This window comes from Hyperoodon ampullatus (assembly GCF_949752795.1).
Source record: "Hyperoodon ampullatus genome assembly, chromosome: 9".
Taxonomy (NCBI): Eukaryota; Metazoa; Chordata; class Mammalia; order Artiodactyla; family Ziphiidae; genus Hyperoodon; species Hyperoodon ampullatus.
The window spans coordinates 99,452,800-99,472,955 of NC_136922.1; the positions used below are offsets into that span (position 1 = coordinate 99,452,800).

General features: G+C 36.9%; 2 protein-coding genes across 2 annotated transcripts in view; both read left to right on the forward strand.

Moving 5' to 3' along the window:
* The window catches only part of CNTNAP2 (contactin associated protein 2), a gene marked incomplete at both ends in the record, with an annotated part of 2,063,650 nt that overhangs the window by 174,188 nt on the left and 1,869,306 nt on the right, over positions 1-20,156 (forward strand). The window lies entirely within an intron of this gene.
* Positions 9,005-9,897, forward strand: LOC307058207 (gamma-sarcoglycan-like; the record flags this gene model as incomplete). The annotated part of the gene is given in 3 exon segments (XM_079711647.1): positions 9,005-9,140; positions 9,143-9,774; positions 9,778-9,897. Coding segments are annotated over 3 exon segments (867 nt in total). The 5' UTR covers positions 9,005-9,025.

Below are 20,156 nucleotides of genomic sequence, written 5' to 3' on the forward strand. Positions count from 1 at the left end.
ATATTTTAAAGGTCCATTACAATTGTCATATGAATTCTTGACACATGGCACCTGAAAGGACTAAGCCAAGTTATTTCAAGTGCAAGGCTGGCGTTGTCATCTGTGGGCACGGCAGATACAGCAATAAACCCTTCTTATTAGCCCCTCAGAGCTGCTTTGCAAATGGTGTAAGGAATGGGTATGGACAATTGCCATGGAGGCCAGTGACCTCAAAGCTGAGTCTGTAGATGAATATCAGGGGAGAGTTTTCATTCTTCTGTGATTTGGAAGCCATAGTCCCAGAATAAAAGGAAGGAATTGGTCTGATTCTATGGTCACACAAACATAAAGAGACCAAGTGAGTTGGCATGGCTACTACCCCAGGACAGCCTTAAATTAAACCGCCAATGGACTCATCAGCCCTTTGGAGGAACATTTGTCCCTGTTTCTTCAGTATGTGCAGTTTGTTCACCAGACCAGGGAGTGTTCGGTTATTATGTGATTCCACCCCATTAAAGTTCTTAAGGCCACACAGGAGGGGCATGGTAAGCATCAGCCAGTTTTCCATGGATGAGGAAGGATTTAATGAGGGAGAAATGTGCAGTGCAGGTACAATTCCAGCTCATGTCTGAGTAAGTATATAGGCAACCTCGGAGGTCAGGTGTGATTCATCCGAAGGAAAAGCATTCCCTACAAGAGTCAACCTACATTTTAAGCCGAGTGGGCTTTTTATTTTTTTTTTCCTTTTTTATAATTAATTCTTTTTAAACAGTGACTACATTTCTGTTAACGGGTATTTCTAAAGCTGACGATCAAGGTAAACTCACGTGTGTGTATATGCACACACACACACACACACAAACTTTTAGGTATTTAAAGTAAAATGCCTAAAACATGCTGTGTTTTAAACCACTTTCTTCTAGATGGGGCAAAAGATCTTGTAAGTCTGGAGAAGCTCTTATATTAATCAGCAAACAGGAGCCACTGAGCCAAATTGTCCTAGAACACAGGTTGTATTAAGCTCCAGGGTCCCCTTTCTGACAAATTGGCTGTGGGTAAGAGAAGTAAATCACATAAGATCCCAAATGCTGGTTTAGATGAGCCTTTATATCCTCCCAGCTGAGGACACAGCCATTTGTAGCCACAAGAATGGTTGGGGTACATCGTGAGTGAGTCCATGTACTGCTAATCCAAGACACTTGTTTCTAGAACTGGAGGTTTTGCTTTTTCCATGTCTACCTAATTCAGTAATGCAGACTGCCTGAATTACTCTTAGGGCAGTGGTTTTGTTTGTCACAAGATGTGAGGGGATGCTACTGGCATCTGGTGCTACTAAGTATCCTATAGTGCACAGGACAGCCCCTGCCCACAACCAAGAATTCTCCTGCTAAAATGTCACTGGCACCAGTGGAGATGAATGCACACATGCTAACCAAATTCCCAGAAACTAGTATATATCTCAGAATGTCATGGTTTTCATGTGCAGTGATAACTAGACCTGTCAGGAGGACCAAGATAATGATATCTACTAATGGAAATATTCCTCCCTCTAGAAAAGCTACAAGGGAAGCAAATTAGAATGAGAAATGTATTTGCCAAGCAAAGCATCAGTTCTAAAGGAGATAGGTAATCCTCACAGAATGTATCACAAGTCAGGCACTTCCTGAGCTTATGTTTGTTTATTCTTACAGGCAACTTCCTATTAGTCTTAAAGTTTCAGCATCATGCAGAGATATAGGAGTAGAAAATCACAATATAAAGTGATGAGCATTTTAGCAGAAATCAAGTACAGGATGCTAAGGGAACACCTAAAAGGGACTCAGTCCACCTTGAAATTTCACGGGACGTTTCCTGGATTAAATTATTAAATTATCCCTAGCATGTTTTGAAAGTTGAGTAGGTACTTTTCAGCTGAGCAATAAGAGATGGAACGACAGGACAGAAAAAGAAAAAACCTAAAGCAGAGAGACACGTAATCATTTGGTTCATCTTACTGTCTAGCAGCATCAGGCTGTGACCACGTGGGGGCGATAGAGAAGCAAAGGGCGCTGAATATTACTGTCAGGCGATTAGAATAATGTCTCCCACAGTATTGGAGCTTTGGGCGCCAAGATAAGCTGCCCCTTCAAACAATTGATATGACTCTAGCGTTAGAGGGACTCATGCAGTTCTACCCCTGTGAGATTACTTCACAGTTACTAACTCAAGATATATTTGAGATCCTTTCACTAGTTGCACCTTGTACAGATGTCTGATGTAATTTCCTGTACCTCTTTCCTAATTTTTCTGGCAAAGCATACATTTGAAATTCTGGATGTCTTAAGGATAGGGAGACAAAACTATTATTTTCCTCTGGAATTTGAGTTAATGTCCTCTATGTGACATCAGTGTGAAGACTACTCATTAAATTAAAAAAAAATTTTTTTTGGTATTTTTTAATGTTCCATCTCTTAACATTCCTCAAATTTGAATAAGAACTTTAAAAATATTCCATCTCTTAATAATTGATGGACTTATAGAAAAATAACAGTATATAATCTTTTAAATATTCTTTATACTTAGCATTTTATTTTTAGTGAAAAAAATTTTATTTTGTAGTAGACTATCATTGATTTACAATGTTGTGTTAGTTTCAGGTGTACAGCAAAGTGATTCAGTGATATATATACATATATTTATTCTTTTTCAAGTTCTTTTCCCATTTAATTACAGAATATTGAGTAGAGTTCCCTGTGCTCTACAGTAGGTCCTTGTTGGTTATCTATTTTCAATATAGTAGTGTGTACATGTCAATCCCAAACTCCCAACTTATCCCTGGCCCCCACCTTTCCCCTTTAGTAACCATAAGTTTGTTTTCTATGTGTGAGTCTGTTTCTGTTCTGTAAATAAGTTCATTTGTATCATTTTTTTGTATTCTGCATATAAGCAATATCATATGGTACTTGCCTTTCTCTGTCTGACTTACTTCACTTAGTTTGATAATCTCCAGGTCCATCCATGTTGCTGCAAATGGCATTATTTCATTCTTTTAATGGCTGAGTAATATTCATTGTATATATGTACCACATATTCTTTATCCATTCCTCTGTTGATGGACACTTAGGTTGCTTCCATGTCTTGGCTATTGTAAACAGCAGGGCAATGAATATTGGGGTGCATGTATCCTTTCAAACCGTGGTTTTCTCTGGGTATATATCCAGTAGTGGGATTGCTGGGTCTCATGGTAGTTCTATTTTTAGTTTTTTAAGGAACCTCCATACTGTTCTCCATAGTGGCTGTACCAGTTTACATTCCCACTAAGAGTGCTGGAGGGTTCCCTTTTCTCCACACCCTCTCCAGCATTTATCGTTTGTAGAATTTTGATGATGGCCGTTCTGACAGGTGTGAGGTGATATCTCATTGTAGTTTTGATTTTCATTTCTCTAATAATTAGCGATGTTGAGCATCTTTTCATGCGCCTGTTGGCCATCTCTGTGTCTTCTTTGGAGAAATGTCTATTTAGGTATTCTGCCCATTTTTTGATTGGGTTTTTTGGTTTTTTGATATTGAGCTGTATGAGCCCTTAGCAAATTTTGGAGATTATTCCCTTGTCGGCCGAAGAAAAAACATTTAAAATTGTCTAGTGAAATAGAGATTACCTTATGTTTAATCCCTTTAATTCCAGTGATTAACAAAAGGACTATGGCTTCTTTTTAATTCCTTTGGGCGTGAATTTATTATGTTTTCTACTATGTGCCAATCACTGTGCTAGTAGCTCCTTAGTATGAAAAAAATATAACTAACCGGGCATCTTCACCCATATATAAATTATAATTCGGTGAGTTTTGAAGGTATCATTTTGCCTGACAATATAAGCAAAAAACAGAAAATAGTGATTGATTAACCTTATTTTGTGGCGATGCAGAAATCTAATAAACTCAGAATGTGGAGTAAAATGAAGATAAGAAAATTGGAGTAATCAATATTTCTGGTTGGTGCTTGCTTTCATTACAGTGCTAAATATAATCATCGAAACAAGAAGGCATAGATGAATGCCATGTTGCTCTTGCCCAGAATTAAGATAGGTGTAGAACACAGTGTCAGGGATGAGAACAGCACTAAGCCGTAGCCTTCACACATGTGAAGATTAAAGGTAAATCATTTTCAATAACTTCAAAACTCGGATTCTCAAAGGTTCTGACTGGGCCCACAAGGAAAGACACAAAGAATGTTGGAGGATATGTTTTCTTCAAACATCTCAAACACAGTAATTTTCTGAACCTTCTAAAGAATGTTATGAAATGGATGGAAACCGTGTGAGAAACTCCTGTTGTCGTTGTTTGAAAACTGTAGTAAATCACTCTTTGCACTTATTCTAAATAATGAGAACTTTTATTTGTTGTTCTTAAAATATATGATAAAAATTTCTATCATCTAAGTTACAATACTGTGCTCTATCATTAAAGTAAAAATGGCATCTGTTACAGCAAAGTTAGGCATTAGTTTTTGAAAAGCCAGTATACAAGAATATAAATGCATAGCAGCTAATTAGGGGAAAATCATTCATCTTTGTCATGAAAGTTTTTATTCCTTATAAAAGAAGTACACTTGGAGGGAAACACACATATACACACAGAAATAAAAAATCATATTGCTTTCAAACCCTTGTAACATGATGATATAGTTACTTCAACCTATTTTTAAATTTTTATAGTTATAACTGTAATTTTATATTTTCTTTCATTTATTACTTATATCCAACTTTAATTACATATTTTTCATGAATTGATTTTAGATGTTGGCTAATGTTCAGTTTATATATTTATAATGATTGATTTATAACATTTTAAAGATCTTGATGCATATTAGTTTTCTAAAAGAATGTAAAATAATTTTACTGAGTGAAAAATGATAGCTCCATGTTTAAGTTGGGATATCTTTGATTTCTGTGACAGTTGAAATTTCTTCTGTAGGTTAGCAACTTCTATTCCCTCTTTCACAATTTATTATTTTTATGTCTTTTCCATGTGTAAATTGTGAAGAAATTATTTTTCTCATCAAGTTGAACAATATTGGTTTTTAAATTTAGAAATTACTAATAAAATTGTAATAATTCTATTGAAATATGGATATGAATAGGAGACTACAAAGTTACTTGTTCAGAAATATTGCTTACAGCATTACATTAATTGTGATAAATTTATAAACAACATACATGTTCATCAGTTAGGGATTGGTTAAATATATTTTGCAGTAACTTCTTGTTAGAAAAAAAATGAATTAGATTTCTAAAAGATGGAAAAATAAATGAAAAACATAAATAAGAAAAACAAAGATAATATTTTTATAATAATACACAAATCTGGAGGAATATCTACCAATATTTAACTTGCTAATCCCTGGAGGATGAGTTATAAGGGTTTTTAATTTCTAAATTACATATTTCCATGATATTTGAAGTATTTAATCACTTTTATCAACAGAAAAATACCAAGAGTAGTTAATGTCATTTTGTAGCTTTTCCTAAATTTTCTCATTTTTCTCTTTTATTTAGGGCCCTTTTGATACTTAGATATTTGATAAGGCTCATTTCTTATCTAGATATTTCATTTTTTCTCCTTGTCTATCTGTTCTTTCATGAACACAGCACTGCTAAAGACTGTGTCTTTGAGATATATTTAATATTGTGTAGAACTGATTTCACCTTCTTATTTTTATGTGTGAGAGTTGTCTTAGCTAGACTTACCTATATGTTCTTTTGGGCAATTTTTAGATTACTATGGTTAAATTGTACACACACACAAAGCTCAGTAGACTTTTGATTGGTAATTCAGCAAGCATATTCTTAAATGTGATTTGATATTTTTTACAGTGCTAAAACTTAAACTGTATTTCATTCATCCATGTCATCTTTTTTACAGAAATAGTTGCCTTTATCAGAGAACTTTTAACTTGACAAAAGCCTGAAACTCCCAAACGCAGCTGAAATATAACATATGCAAATGACAATAGATGAAAACGTATTTTTAAATGCTTTATGTAAATGGAGTTGTAATTATTGTCTTTACTGTTATTATTAAGAATGACCCTTAAGTGAAACAGAAAATAGAAACTTTCATATTCTTTCTTCCCTTCCCTTTTTCTGTATTTCTTCCTCCCTGCCCTGTCCCTCCATACCTGCCCCTTTTCACATCTCAAGGGATCAGATTGCCCTCTCACTTCTCAAGGGATCAGATTGCCCTCTCACTTCCTTTATGTCATCTGTCACTAAGACTTGGTATAATGTTGAGGTCTCACTTTCATTCCACTTGACCTGCCCCCTGCCATGTTCTCTTGCAGCCACATGGATTAGGTAATAGACTCTGACCCCCATTCCAGAGTCTGAACCAGAGTGATTCTAAGTTCTGGCTGCACCTTAACGTCATTTGGAGAGGTTTCTTACGAGTATGATTGCCAGTCGTCCACCGTATGCATTCCTCCACATCCCCACCCCTGGATTCTAATCTTACTTGTCTGAGATTCGATCCAGGCATAGGCACTGCCAAAGCTCCTAGGGGTGGACCCAGCCAACTTTACTAACTTTTGGCCTCATCTTGTCAGTATCATCCCATTCCTTTTTCCAAAGTTCTTTCTTCAAGGGTGGGGAGCTGTAAGCCCGTCAGTGAGTGAGCAGCCTCAGGGCTGCCTAAGGCATCCTCTGAGCCAATGAGACTTCAGGCCAGATTTCCTGAGGGCTTCTAAGAGGGAGGAAAAGAAAAGCTTTCTCTCTCTTCGAGAAAGTCTTCTGCAGTGACTTTCACTCTTCCTGAAAAGCTTGGCCATCCTGCACTCACCCTGAAGATGAAGGCTGTAGGGGAGTGGAGAGGCGGGGCTGATCTAGAAGAATTACAGAGAGGAGTCAAAGTCCTACATGGACCTTGCCTGGTCACTCCTCTATGCCTGGATTTTTTAGCTTATGTGAACCAAAATATTATGAATTGTGTCATTTCAAGTTTATACTTCTGCAAAGTAAGGATGTTCTAACCAGCAAAGCTTTCTGTCACACTGACGTCTAAAACATTGATATGGCTTAATATGCTCCTATAACCAGCTTTTTTTTTCTTCTTTTTAATGAATGTTGAGTAGCTTCTTACTAAAGAATGAATCTTTTATGGTAGAATTTCAGGCATCAGTAAGCAGATGTGATAGAAGTGGTACTTTCATGGCATTCCTAAAATGAATTTTATCTAATTAAACGTTTAACAAAAATGTATTGAAATAAGACACAAATTCATATGTCTACTATCTTACTAACTGTATGACCTCATTTAAGTTATCTAATTTCCTTAGGTTTCCCTACCTATATATACCTGTAAAAGGTACATATATCATAGGATTATAGTGAGGATAAAATGAAATAATGTATGGAAAATTTCTTAACACGGTGGCTAGCACATTAATAAAAACAGGTCATTTCGTATTATTATAGAATGAGGGAGTCCTTACACTATGCCTAAGTGCTTTACTTCTCTTAGCTATAGAACTAAGAGATCTAAAAAGTCCTGAAATCTAAACATAAAGAATTGGAAAATGAAAAAATTTATAGTAACACTGCTGATTGAGTCTCCAGAGGTGTGAGTATGGTCATCAGTGCTTACCTGGCTGACTGATTATTTTGGCTTGATAATTTGTTGATCTATGACTAGAAGCTGATTCTTTACAGAAGCAGTCATGGAAGTGCTTCACCTGAACGGTCCTGTCCCATCCTTGATCTAATTTAACCTGTGCTTTATACCTCTTGCTCCCAAGACTGAAGCTCTTGAAAGGCAAGGGAGAAATACTTTATAGCTCCAAAGCAAAATTAGGCCTTGTGATGCTTGAAGACACTGTCTACAGGCCATTGCTCCACTCATTATATCTGTTACCTGTGTGTCTCCCCTTCTGGTGTGAAATGATCAGATGAAAGCTGAGCCCACTTCACCTGCCATAACTTTGGAACAGGACACAACTTCAGTAGTCTGTCTGATGCCTGTCGACATAGGTTTATTGTGTGAGTAAAATCCAAACCCAAACTCACAGGGCACAGAAGAACGATTCAGGAAGGTACATACATACCATTGCACTTGATATTAGTAGAATTTTAAAAAATGAGATTATGACTTAGTACTATTAGTCTGTTCTCAGGAAGAAAAGAGCAACTGATAAGAGACTAGGAATAAGTTTGAGTCAGCAGGGATTTTCAATCAGAGAAACTTTTCACTGTCAGTTAAAGGTAGGCTCCACTTTTAAAATGAACTATAAGTTTTATGAGCAATAGGTGCTGTGACCATACTGTCAAAACAAAGATGGCCTGATAATAGGTCAGAATATTTGAAGTTTTGAAATATTCTAGAGAAGCGTGAACCATACAATGATGACATAAGGACTCCTCTTGGCTATGTGGCATAGCCAAATGTGGTCCATGGTTCCAGTGATCAATTTTAACATTAAAGGTTTACTTTATTCAACAATACTCATATGATTCTGAAACTGGAATAATCAAATTCTCAAATATTTATAGAATGCTTATGTGCTAAGTACTGTCAATTATTAAGAAACAGATAACCCTGCCTGTAATTTTGTAAGTGAACAAGATGAGCCTTTATGTATGTCTTAATACGTATTACCTGACATTAGATTTTTTTGTGTCTTCTTTTTAGTATATGCTAGCACACATTTCCAACTATGTTGCTATTTAAAATAAATCTCGGACTCGGGGTTGGCACGTCGACGCACGCACGCACGCGCGCGCGGGCGGGCGGGACGCCTCGGGGGCCCCGCGCGCCCCGCCGAGGTCTGCTGCCGCCGACCGCCCGGCCCCGGGTCCCGGGCGCCCCGAGCCCGCGCAGGGATGTGGGCCCCCCGCGCCGGGATGTAGGCCCCCCCCGCCGGGGAGCGCACTCGCCGCGGCGGCCGCCGAGGACACAGGACGGAGCCGCGGCCCGCGCTGTCCGGGGAGAAGACGGAGGCCCTTCCGCCTGTGGCGACGGGGCCTGGGACGGGACCTGAGGCGCCGGGCCGCGCCCCCGGACCGCGGGAAGCAGCGCAGATGGTGCGTGAACAATACACCACGACCACAGAAGGCACCCACATAGAGCGTCCAGAGAACCAGTCTGTCTACAAAATCGGCATTTATGGCTGGAGAAAGCGTTGCCTCTACTTGTTCTTCTTTTGCTCATCATCTTCCTTGTGAATTTTGTTCTTACAATTTGGATTCTTAAAGTGATGTGGTTTTCCCCAAGAGGGATGGGTCACCTGTATGTTACAGAAGATGGACTTTTCCTGGAGGGGGAATCGGAGTTTTTATTCCCACTGTATGCCAAAGAAATACACTCCAGAGTGGACTCATCTCTGCTTTTGCAGTCCACACAGAATGTGACTGTAAATGCACGTAACCCAGAAGGAGAAGTCACAGGCAGATTAAAAGTGGGTCCCAAAATGGTAGAGGTCCACAGTCAACAGTTTCAGATCAACTCCAAGGACAGCAAGCCACTGTTTACTGTTGATGAAAAGGCAGTTGTGGTTGGTATGGATAAACTTCGAGTAACTGGGCCTGAAGGGGCTCTTTTTGAACATTCAGTGGAGACGCCCCTCATAAAACCAGACCCAATCCAGGACCTTAGACTAGAATCCCCGACACGGAGTCTCAGCAGGGACGCCCCGAAAGGCGTTCATATTCAAGCTGCTGCAGGGAAAATCGAGGCCCTTTCCCAGATGGACATCGTTCTTCACAGCAGTGATGGGACACTTGTGCTCGATGCTGAAACCATATGTTTACCCAAGTTGGCTCAGGGGACTTAGGGTCCTGCAAGCAGCTTGCAGGGACTCTACGAAATCTGTGCATGTCCAGATGGGAAGCTTTACCTGTCTGTGGCCGGCGTGGGTACCACGTGCCACGAGAACAGTCACATCTGCCTCTAAACCAGGGGCATCTTCCACAGAGCTACCTGCCTCGTTTCGGTGAGCTTTGGAGTGCTGACCTCAAGCCTTCACACCTGGAGCAACTCGACAAAGTAAAGCTGAGTTGGCACATGGGAAGGAAGTAGGACCTGCTTTCGAAAGGAGCTCAGAAAGAAAAATATACCAGTGCAAGTGTTCCCATGAAACTACGTGATCTCAAAGTGGCGGGTGGACCTTAGACACAAAAGTCAAAGGAATATCAGGAGAATGTGTTGATTCCACTAGACTGATGCATTTCCATCAGAAGCATTGTGACTTTCCCTTTCTTGTACGTGTCGATCTACAGTGGAATATTGAACTGCTGTGTGGAATATCAGCTGTGGGTATCTGACTCCCCATGAGAGTAGCCGTGGTCCTGCTGAGGTGCCGCGAGAGCTCCATGAGGTTTTCCTCTGTGTCACTCAAACCTGTAAGTGCTCTCTTCATTTTAATGCAACGTGTGCCAGGTTTCACAAGAAAATCTTCAAATTTTGAAGGGACGTTAAGGTTGATTTGATTTTCAATATGTAGTCAGAAGAATAAATTATACAAAACCAAAAATAAAATAAAATAAAAAATAAAATAAAATAAATCTCACCTAAGTGAACAGATCATAGTCATACTTTATAATTTGGTAACATTGTGAAAATTAGCAACATCAAATGTATCTTTGAAAGTTTTTAGTGATAACTGTCTCATAAAGAGATAGGCAGCAGATTGGGAAATCTCAAGTCTTTTAAATTCATCTTTTTTTTCTTTTTTTTTTTTTTTTTTTTTTTGTGGTACGCGGGCCTCTCACTGTTGTGGCCTCTCCCGTTGCGGAGCACAGGCTCCGGATGCACAGGCTCAGCAGCCATGGCTCACGGGCCCAGCCGCTCCGCGGCATATGGGATCCTCCCAGACCGGGGCACGAACCCGTATCCCCTGCATCGGCAGGCGGACTCTCAACCACTGCGCCACCAGGGAGGCCCTCATCTTTTTATAATACTAAAATCTTTAGTAATGAATAGAGTAAATATAATCATGGGAGAAAAATCAGTAGCTCTGGATGTTTCTAAAGAAATTAAGATGTATGTATTTGTCTTATTAACAATCATTAGACTTACCCAGGTGAGTGATCCCCAAAGTAAAGATGCTAGGAGTACATAAGTATGGAATATGAAACATGGAAAGAAAAATTTAGATCTTCTATTTTTAGTTATTTTCATCTAAAAATTGAAATAAATTAAGCATTATTCATATTTTATACATGGTGCCAATAATTCCTAAGCAGAAGAGAAAACGGATTGACAATAGACATTTTGTGTATTCATTCTCCTAAAATGAAAAATGGTTAAAGAAGATTTTTACAAAGAAATCTCATAATGAATGTTACGCTAAAGATACAAACAAAAACAACATGAAAATGGCAGGGTTGATATTTATACTCCCAATACAAGCCCTTTCTTGGTCACATTATGAGGTAAAAATTAATGATGATTTAATCAGATCTGATAAGAGACAAAAATTATCCAGGAAGTAATTTGAAATGTGGATAAATCTGTTATTGTTAATAATAAGTTTGACTTTGTGTATGTTGTTGATGATAAACTAGTGATAGCTGTTCATATAAAGACTTTATTTTTTCAAACACATATTTTGAAGGGTTGCAAACTCAAAATTATTTTACTGGTAGGATTACATCATCTAAAATATTTAGAGATGATTGATGTAGGGGAAAAGTATACTCCAGTTATTTCACCTGGTTGCTATAATAAAACCAAAAACATATACACCTTTAATAATGTATCAGCCTGTTTTCAAACATGTTATATATTATTTTACATAAAGGCCTTATGAGGTTGATTCTGTTTTCCCCATTTTATGAAATCAAGATTTTGAGAGACAAAACCTGATCCTTGATCTTATGACCTCAAATTCTGTATTCTTCTAGCTTCCAGTTTTAGATTCAAACAATCTACTTCGATAAAACTGAAGTCAGTTAACTGGCAGCCTAGATGCCAAAGCAAAGTCCTCGTATTATCTGATGTTCTCCATTTTTACTTTTTAAAAGTAATAGAAGTATCAATACTATATCGACAGTAAATTCACCACTCATTCATGAGATTAACCTTCTTAAAGAATGATTAGACATTTCTTGGAAATTTATAAAACAATAAGCATTCAACTCACTTCCCTATAATAGATAATGTAGGTTTAAGCTCGCCAAAGGAAAGAATCATGAGCAAATTTAAAAATAATCCTCTCTTTACTGAAACAAAGTGGCTTTAAATAAAGAAGCTAAATGTTTACCCTGCAGATATTGACTTGATAGAGACATGAGTATTAGTAAAACAATGATCTCAAATCAATTTTGAAAGCAGGTGCAATATAAATCCCTGACTAATTAATGTTGAATATTATGAGTATATCCACATTTCCACTGAATCAGGCATAGAGAATATGGCTAATATCAATCTATGTTAGTGAAAATGGTAAAGTTCGTACACTAAAGAGAAAACATTTAGAATTTTTATTAAGAAGTCAATCGTTTTTAGATTAAGTGTAATTCCTTGAGAAGAAAATCTTACCTTTCCCTTTGGGAAGGGTGTCGAAGTTGACATGTTAGTGTAAATAACAGATAAAAGTTTACCTTATACTGACCATATTAAGGCTCCCAGAAATTCTAAAATGAATCCATGAATAATTAATCTCCAAATACGCTGAGATTTTTCTGTTTGTTTGTTTGCTTTAAGGAGCTGGGGTTTCCTGAGTACTATTTGGTTCATCAGGAGAGACTGTCTAATCCATGGGCAATTACATTTCTCAACAGAGAGGCTATATGTAAGGTAGAAATAGCATGGGATTTGGAATCATACAGAGCAAATTTAAATCTCACTTTAGCTCCAGTAAACTTTGTCACTTGGGAAAACTCTGCTTTGTCGAGCTTTTAGTCTCTTCATCTGTGAAATGGGAACAATGATAACTTCCTTGCTTTTTGGTTTTGAGAGTTCACTGATTCTGCATAAAATCTCCATCGTAAGAACTTGTTTCTGGTGCTGCAAAACTTGGTGATAAATTCACCAAGGTAAATGCCACTTAGCCACTAAAATCTTTTCCATAGAAATATCTGCAGGGACAAACCAGCCTACCCCACATCACCCTCCTTTTTTTTTCTGTCTCTCCAGGCAGTTTCCTGAATCATTAAGAACTTTGCTTTTCTCAACACTCAGCCATTCTTTATACTCAGCCAGAATGATCTTTTCAAATGAAAATGTGATTGTGTCACTCCCTGCTAAAATCTCTTGAATGACTTCCTATCTTTCCTGTTAAGAGCCCAAATCTTTACTGTCACTTTAAGGGTCTGGGTCATCTGACCCTGTCCACCTCCGCAGAACAGAGCAATAATTCATGAAGATGCTACTGTCCGTGACCCCCACTGTAGTTATGATTGCCCTTCACTCTTCACCCAGTGTATGTCTGTAAGCCTGTATATAAAATCATCAAACATCGGGTAATAGGACAGATGACTCCATTAAAAACACATGGCTGATCAGAACAGCCATCAGAAGCACATAGAGAAATCTCAGTAGCAATGGCAGGAATTGCTAAAAGTCACACAAAGGCAAATGCAACATGAATATGAACTTAGAGAAAAAGCAAGTGAGACAGAAGAGAACATTTCAGTTGTTGCCATCTTTTCCTAAAGAAGGAACTGCCTTCAGATGATCCTTTCTGCCCTTTCAGAAAATAACGAAATTTGCTCGTCCCAAGGGGGCATGATCATACTGCTGAAACTCACAGGAGATCAATCGGTGGGCCACGTGATCAATTTAATAATTTACATTGGGACATATCTCTTCAAAGTAGGTGTCCCCACTGGAACATCGAATTAGCATTAGAAGGCCTGCTTGGCAAACGTGTTGGCTGATTTCAGCAGGTGCCAAGAGGCAGATAAGCCTGCTGAACTTAATGGGTTGCCTGTCAGGGCACTGTCTCCCCCGAGTCCTGAAGCTGTATTTTTCCCCACAATCCTCGTTTGCAAAGATATGAGCTTATTTTCCAACTTATTCTTAACTCTGAGATGACCTCAGAAAAAGCAAAACAAAGCTGAGTGCCACAGGGAGGGAGTTTCCAGCAGACACTAATCTTTTTTTGAAGGCTTATGACTTCTGATCATGTGCTTCTAACTAGACAAACGTGCTTACACAGATATAGCAATAGACGGGGAGATTTCATGTACATTTAGTTGATCATTCAGAAGGTGATATGACAAGATTCTCAAACTGAGCTATTTTGAAGTTTACCAGAATTTTGCTGCTTAGATAAAAGGTTTTGTTAATGTGAAAAGGACAAAGAAGTTCCAGATTTGAACCTTAAAATTATAAATATGTATAAAAAGTTACTGTTATCTTACCCGTAAAAAAGATATTGAACATTTTTTAATGTTACATCTGCTTAAGGAGAAGTACAAAAAGAGTTGTGTCCAAATATATAAATTTATATTAAACTCATCTCCCAGTTTTAGAATTAGAAAATCTATTCCAATATACTTAATTATGTGATACAGGGTTTATATTTCTTGGCTTAAACACTAGGGTACACATAATGTTGGAAGATACAGGGAAGTGAATTATTTTTCACTGATTTTAGAATATGCAAATATTTCATGTTCATAAAATCAGGTAATTATAAGTGTCACTGTACTTTGCAGAACTGTGGATAATTTAATCAGTCTTCTAATTTGCCTCCAGTGTAAAGGCAAACAGTAGAGTAAACCTAACGTATTTTGTGCTCTAGACCTCACCACTCACTCACAGTGATGGAATGTGAAAAGGAAAGCCTTTCTTTCCATTCACCTGGTACAGATTTTCTTCCCTTCTCTTTCCAGAAAGCACAAACTTCAAAGAACAAAGTAGGACAGGCATATATTTACGTTTATAAAGACTTAGCACTTGATTAATGGTAGAAAATATTAATTTAATTGGAAAAATGAGGATATTCAAAAGGTAGGATGGAGAGAGTTGCATCCAGGGATGTGACTTATTTTTTGCATCCGCGGGAGTTGAAATAGACATTGAAGACATTGACTATGTTTAATTTTCCTTCTTCCTTAAGACATTTTTCTGCCTTGATTCATTATTTTCTTTGAAAATCTTGAATGAAATTATAAAAAGTATAAATTAATCTCGCCTTACTAATGTTCACGGTTCACCAGAGTAGTATAAAATCAACAGGTACAAATCATATTAAGTCCTGCTGCCCGTACAAGGCACTCAGGATTACGTATGGGTGATTTGGGCCTTCAGAAAGAGAACATTTATATCCCAGGTTATAGCTAAAATTTGTCTTTATTTTTATTTACTCTTTTGAGAGGAAAAGACAAATTTCACACCAACAATCTGTTTTATTAAAAAAGAAATTTTGTTATAGGAAATTATCTCATTTTGTATTCCAGAGCAGAAAGATGAGTCCTTAGTACAAAACATTTTCTGTGTCAAATATTCTAAAACAAAAAGTGCCAATTTTATTATTTCAGTATTTATAATCTTTTATGTTTGGGAATAAAGTATGGAGCTGCTACAATTTTTTCTCCTGTGCTTCATTGCTATTATAATTTTAACATATAAATGCTTTTTACACCATAAACTTGGAAGATTACTGGCAGAATAAGACAAATAAGAACTTTATGTTATCCTTTGATGAATGAAAGCTTCAAGTATTTAAGCTAAAATAATTAGTAATTATATAGGTTACCTAATTTATATAATTCATATGTTTAAGAGGAGAAGAGAAAAAGTGTGTGTGTGGGAGGGGAAGGGAGGCCCTTATTGCAGGTCCGTTTACAGACGGAAGCACCACCATTTCAATGAACCTTAGATGTAGTCTCGTTAATTCTCGTCTGAAAATGGATACCATTTTGAACCCAAGTACAGCAAATGCTTCCCTAACTTCAGTCACAAGACAGCAAATACATTTGGTACATCCATGCTGATAGAACTAAGAAATACTTATGCAGGGCTCTGCCACTTGTGAAACTGGTAAGATTATCTGCTAATGCGCAGTTCTAAAGTGGAGCAAAGCTGTTTTTATATTGGTGTTCTTTATTAATGCAGTGAAAACACTTTCCATTCCAATTAAATTGTCACTAATTACTTGCGCACTAGAGGCTAAGATGCCTAGTTTCCTACTTTGTTCTGAAAAAATTCGTGTCTCCCCATCCTGGGAATCAGTTTATAGGGGAAAGAGTATTTATTTTGGAATCAGAAAGAAATGATTTGAGATTATATGTGGACTCTTGGGCAAGATGCTTAAATACACTGAGCCTCAGATTTCATCATGTATTACGTAAGCTGTTGAGGCTACTGATCTGAGTGTGATGGCTCATTTAAATTAAAACGTAGCATGTCTGTATCTCCCTGTATACTACAGCATCTCGCAAAATCAGTGCCAAGAGTGTTGTTCCTGTATAGCAACGCATTGCTCCCAGTAGCTGTGACTCGTTGTATTGGTCGAAAACAGTTTTTCTGATTCTGCCATACTCCTTTACACACAGAGGCAGCAGATATTGTAGTAGAGTTCCCTTGCCAACTACAAAATGTTACATCTTATTCTGTTGTTATTGTTTTTTTTTTTTCTGTTTCCTAGAATCAGTTATTTCAGTTTGGAGCCAAATATACTAAGATGGCAAACGATGAAAATCTTTCTGTAAAGTAAAAACTTGACAAAAATCCTTAAATATTTTTTAAGCGAGAGGTCTGTAAGACTTCAGAGGATAGGGGAATATTTTGTAATGAAAAATATACATCACATAAGAAAACCTTCCCTCTTTGAATATTTTGAACTGAGGGCTAGCAAACCCCAAAGCTAGATTCAACTAGGTGCTATTTTTGTACAGCCCTCAGCTAAAAAATGTTTTTTAAATGATTTTTACAAATAAAAGGAGCATAATATTTTGTGACATGTGAAAGTATATGAAATTCTTGTTTGAATGTTCATAAACTTTTACTGGAACACAGCTACACCCACTTGATTATGTATTGTCTATGCTGCTTGCAGAAAGTAGAGTGGCTGCCATAGAATCAATATATGGCCCCCAAAGCCTGAAATATTTGCTATTTGGACATTTATAGAAGAAGTTTGCCGACCCCTGCAAGAGAGCATTGAAGGCAGGGGAGTATCAAACCTTAGCACCTGGCTAAGTGTTTAGCATATAGGTGTGCACATAATGTATAAAGGCAGATAAATATATAAAACATTGAGCTTATTTTCTTATTATAAAAAGGAGTGAATATCTATAATTTTTAAAAAGTAAATAACATTTTGTTTAATTGAAACAATCAAAATAATTAATATATAAATGACCGCCACAATCACTGCAGTTTAAAATTTCTAGTGCTATGAGCATAGGAATTAAAGGAGGCAGTTGAAGGCTTAGGAGACTATACTCAATGAAAAATCTGTCAGTTTTTTAATTGTTCAGTTTTAGACCTACCTGAATTCTCGTATCTTTCATCTCTCTTAATGAAATGGAAAAGAAAGTCATTCTCTATAATTGATAATTTGACCTAGGCATCTGATTGTTTACTGCTTAGTTCAAGTCCAGAGCTGGCTAATACCATAAATATACCTGTGATACAAAATCTCTAATGGAGAGTTTCTCTGTAATGGAGGTATGTTTCTGGAAGAAACGTATTATCATCATCTGTTAGCATTTAGGAACTAAATGTACAAGTACATCTTCTTACAGGATGTGAATTTTCCCTTAGGAGAAAGTAATCTAGCCAATCCATGTCCTCTACAATTTTGTCAAGTATAGGCATGTAGATTTTGAGGCTGTCATTTTCTTTTGTATTGTTCTTTTCTCTTTGGTTTGGCTTGGTGCTTGCTGTTTTTTTATTCCTCTGAATTCGCTAATTTGAAAAAATATACTGCTAATATACTCTCAAATGCCAAAGGACTAATAATACAATAATATCAAAAGAATTAAAAAAAAAACGCCATGTGGTGAGCTTTCAAAATGTAAAAGTTATTTTGTTTTATAAAAGAGCCTTCTTCCCTTATTAAAAAAATATATATCTTTCAAAATTTCTACATATAGCAACTAAAAAGTTGTTCTAGGAAGGTTCATTGATCCAGTTTCTAGAAAACTTTTCACAACTTATTCGATGAGAGAGAGGGAAATCAGCCCCATAAGGAATTCATCTTCAGTCCCATTCTTTCTGACTGGGCTTTCCTTCTGGCTAATGATTAGAGCTGAATGGCAATTCAACAAAATCACAAAGTAGGGGGAATGCTTTTTAAATATAGGTTAACGGCTTTGTAAATATGGGACCTAACAAAAATTAAATTAAACATTGAGCCATTCATCTTAAGCATCCTTAACAATTCAAAGCTTTACAGTTATACCCAGAACCAAGGAATTCAAATAACTTTTACAGAGAGCCTACTTGGGCCAGACTATGCTAAGGTTTCCTGAGTTGAGAGGATATTTGGACTCTGCCTCCTGGGAAAAGTGGTGTGAGGAGGAGAGGTCACCAACAGCCCCTTCAGAGGTGACGATGGCACCATGTGCCAGTGCCAGCTGGTCTGTTTCCACACAGCTTCTTTATTATTATTTTTTTAATTGAAGTATAGTCGATTTACAATTTTGTGTTAATTACTGCTATACAGCAGAGTGATTCAGTTATATATGTGTATATACATATATATATATATCCTTTTTTATATTCTTTTCTATTATGGTTTATCACAGGATATGGAATATAGTTCCCTGTGCTGTACAGTAGGACCTTGTTATTTACCCAGCTTATATACAGTAGCTTGCATCTGCTACCCCCAAAATCCCAATCCATCCCTCCCCCAACCCCCTCCCCCTTGGCAACCACCAGTCTGTTCTGTATGTCTGTGTTTCTGTTTCTGTTTCATAGATAGGTTCATTTGTGTCATATTTTAGATTCCATATACAAGTGATATCATATGGTATTTGTCTTTCTCTTTCTGATTCACTTCATTTATTATGATAATCTCTAGTTAGATCCATGTTGCTGTAAATGATATTATTTCGTTCTTTTTTACGGCTGGGTAGTCCCGACAGCTTCTTGCTTATGGAAACCCTGTGTTATATAAACTACTGCAAAGAAGTTTGTCTAACGTACTTGTCAGTGTCCATTAAACACAATCTCCCCACCATATATTCCTTATATAATTGAGATAATTCCTTCCACTTACCATGTTTTGGTTCAAGTTATGATGGATAAAAGTTATCTTACTTTTATCATTTGACACTATTATTGTTAGGTTAACATCCAGGAACGAAAGCATGAACCTTAAGAGATTTAAACTCCGTTAAGGTTGAAGTATTCATCAATTAATATGTTACATATTTCTCCCTGTTTTGAATTAATTACAGAATGCTGTCAGTCATACTGAGATGTGATATATTAATGTTGTCTTTAGGTATGGTTTTTGGACTCTTAGTTATTAAAATAACAGCTTAATTTTTGTTTTCCAGAAGAAAAGTTTTCCTAAATGGAAAGAAACTTTTATTGAGGAATTATTTGTTATATTTAGCTATTAAGCAATCAAATTATAAGGTGATAGAGATTCTTTTTTCATATATATATACATATATATATTCTTTCTCATATTCTTTTCCATTATGGTTTATTATAAGACATTGAATATAGTTCCCTGTTCTATACAGAAGGACCTTGTTGTTTATCTGTTTTATATATGGTAGTGCATATATGTTAATCCCAAACTCCTAATTTATCCCCCCTGCCTTTTCCCCTTTGGTAACCATAAGTTTGTTTTCTATGTATGCGAGTCTGTTTCTCTTTTGTAAATTACGTCATTTGTATCATATTTTAGATTCCACTTATAAGTGATATCATATGATATTTCTCTTTGCCTGATTTACTTCACTTAGTATGATAATCTCTAGGTCCATCCATGTTGCTGCATATGGCATTATTTCATTCTTTTTTATGGCTGAGTAATATTCTATTGTGTCTATATACCACATCTTCTTTATCCATTCATCTGTCAGTGGACACTTAGGTTGCTTCCATGTCTTGACTATTGTAAATAGTGCAGCTATGAACATTGGGGTGCATGTATCTTTTTGAATTAGAGTTTTCTCCACATATATGCCCAGGAGTGGGATTGCTGGATCACATGTCAACTCTATTTTTAGTTTTTTAAGGAACCTCCGTACTGTTTTCCACAGTGACTGCAGCAATTTACATTTGCACCGTGGG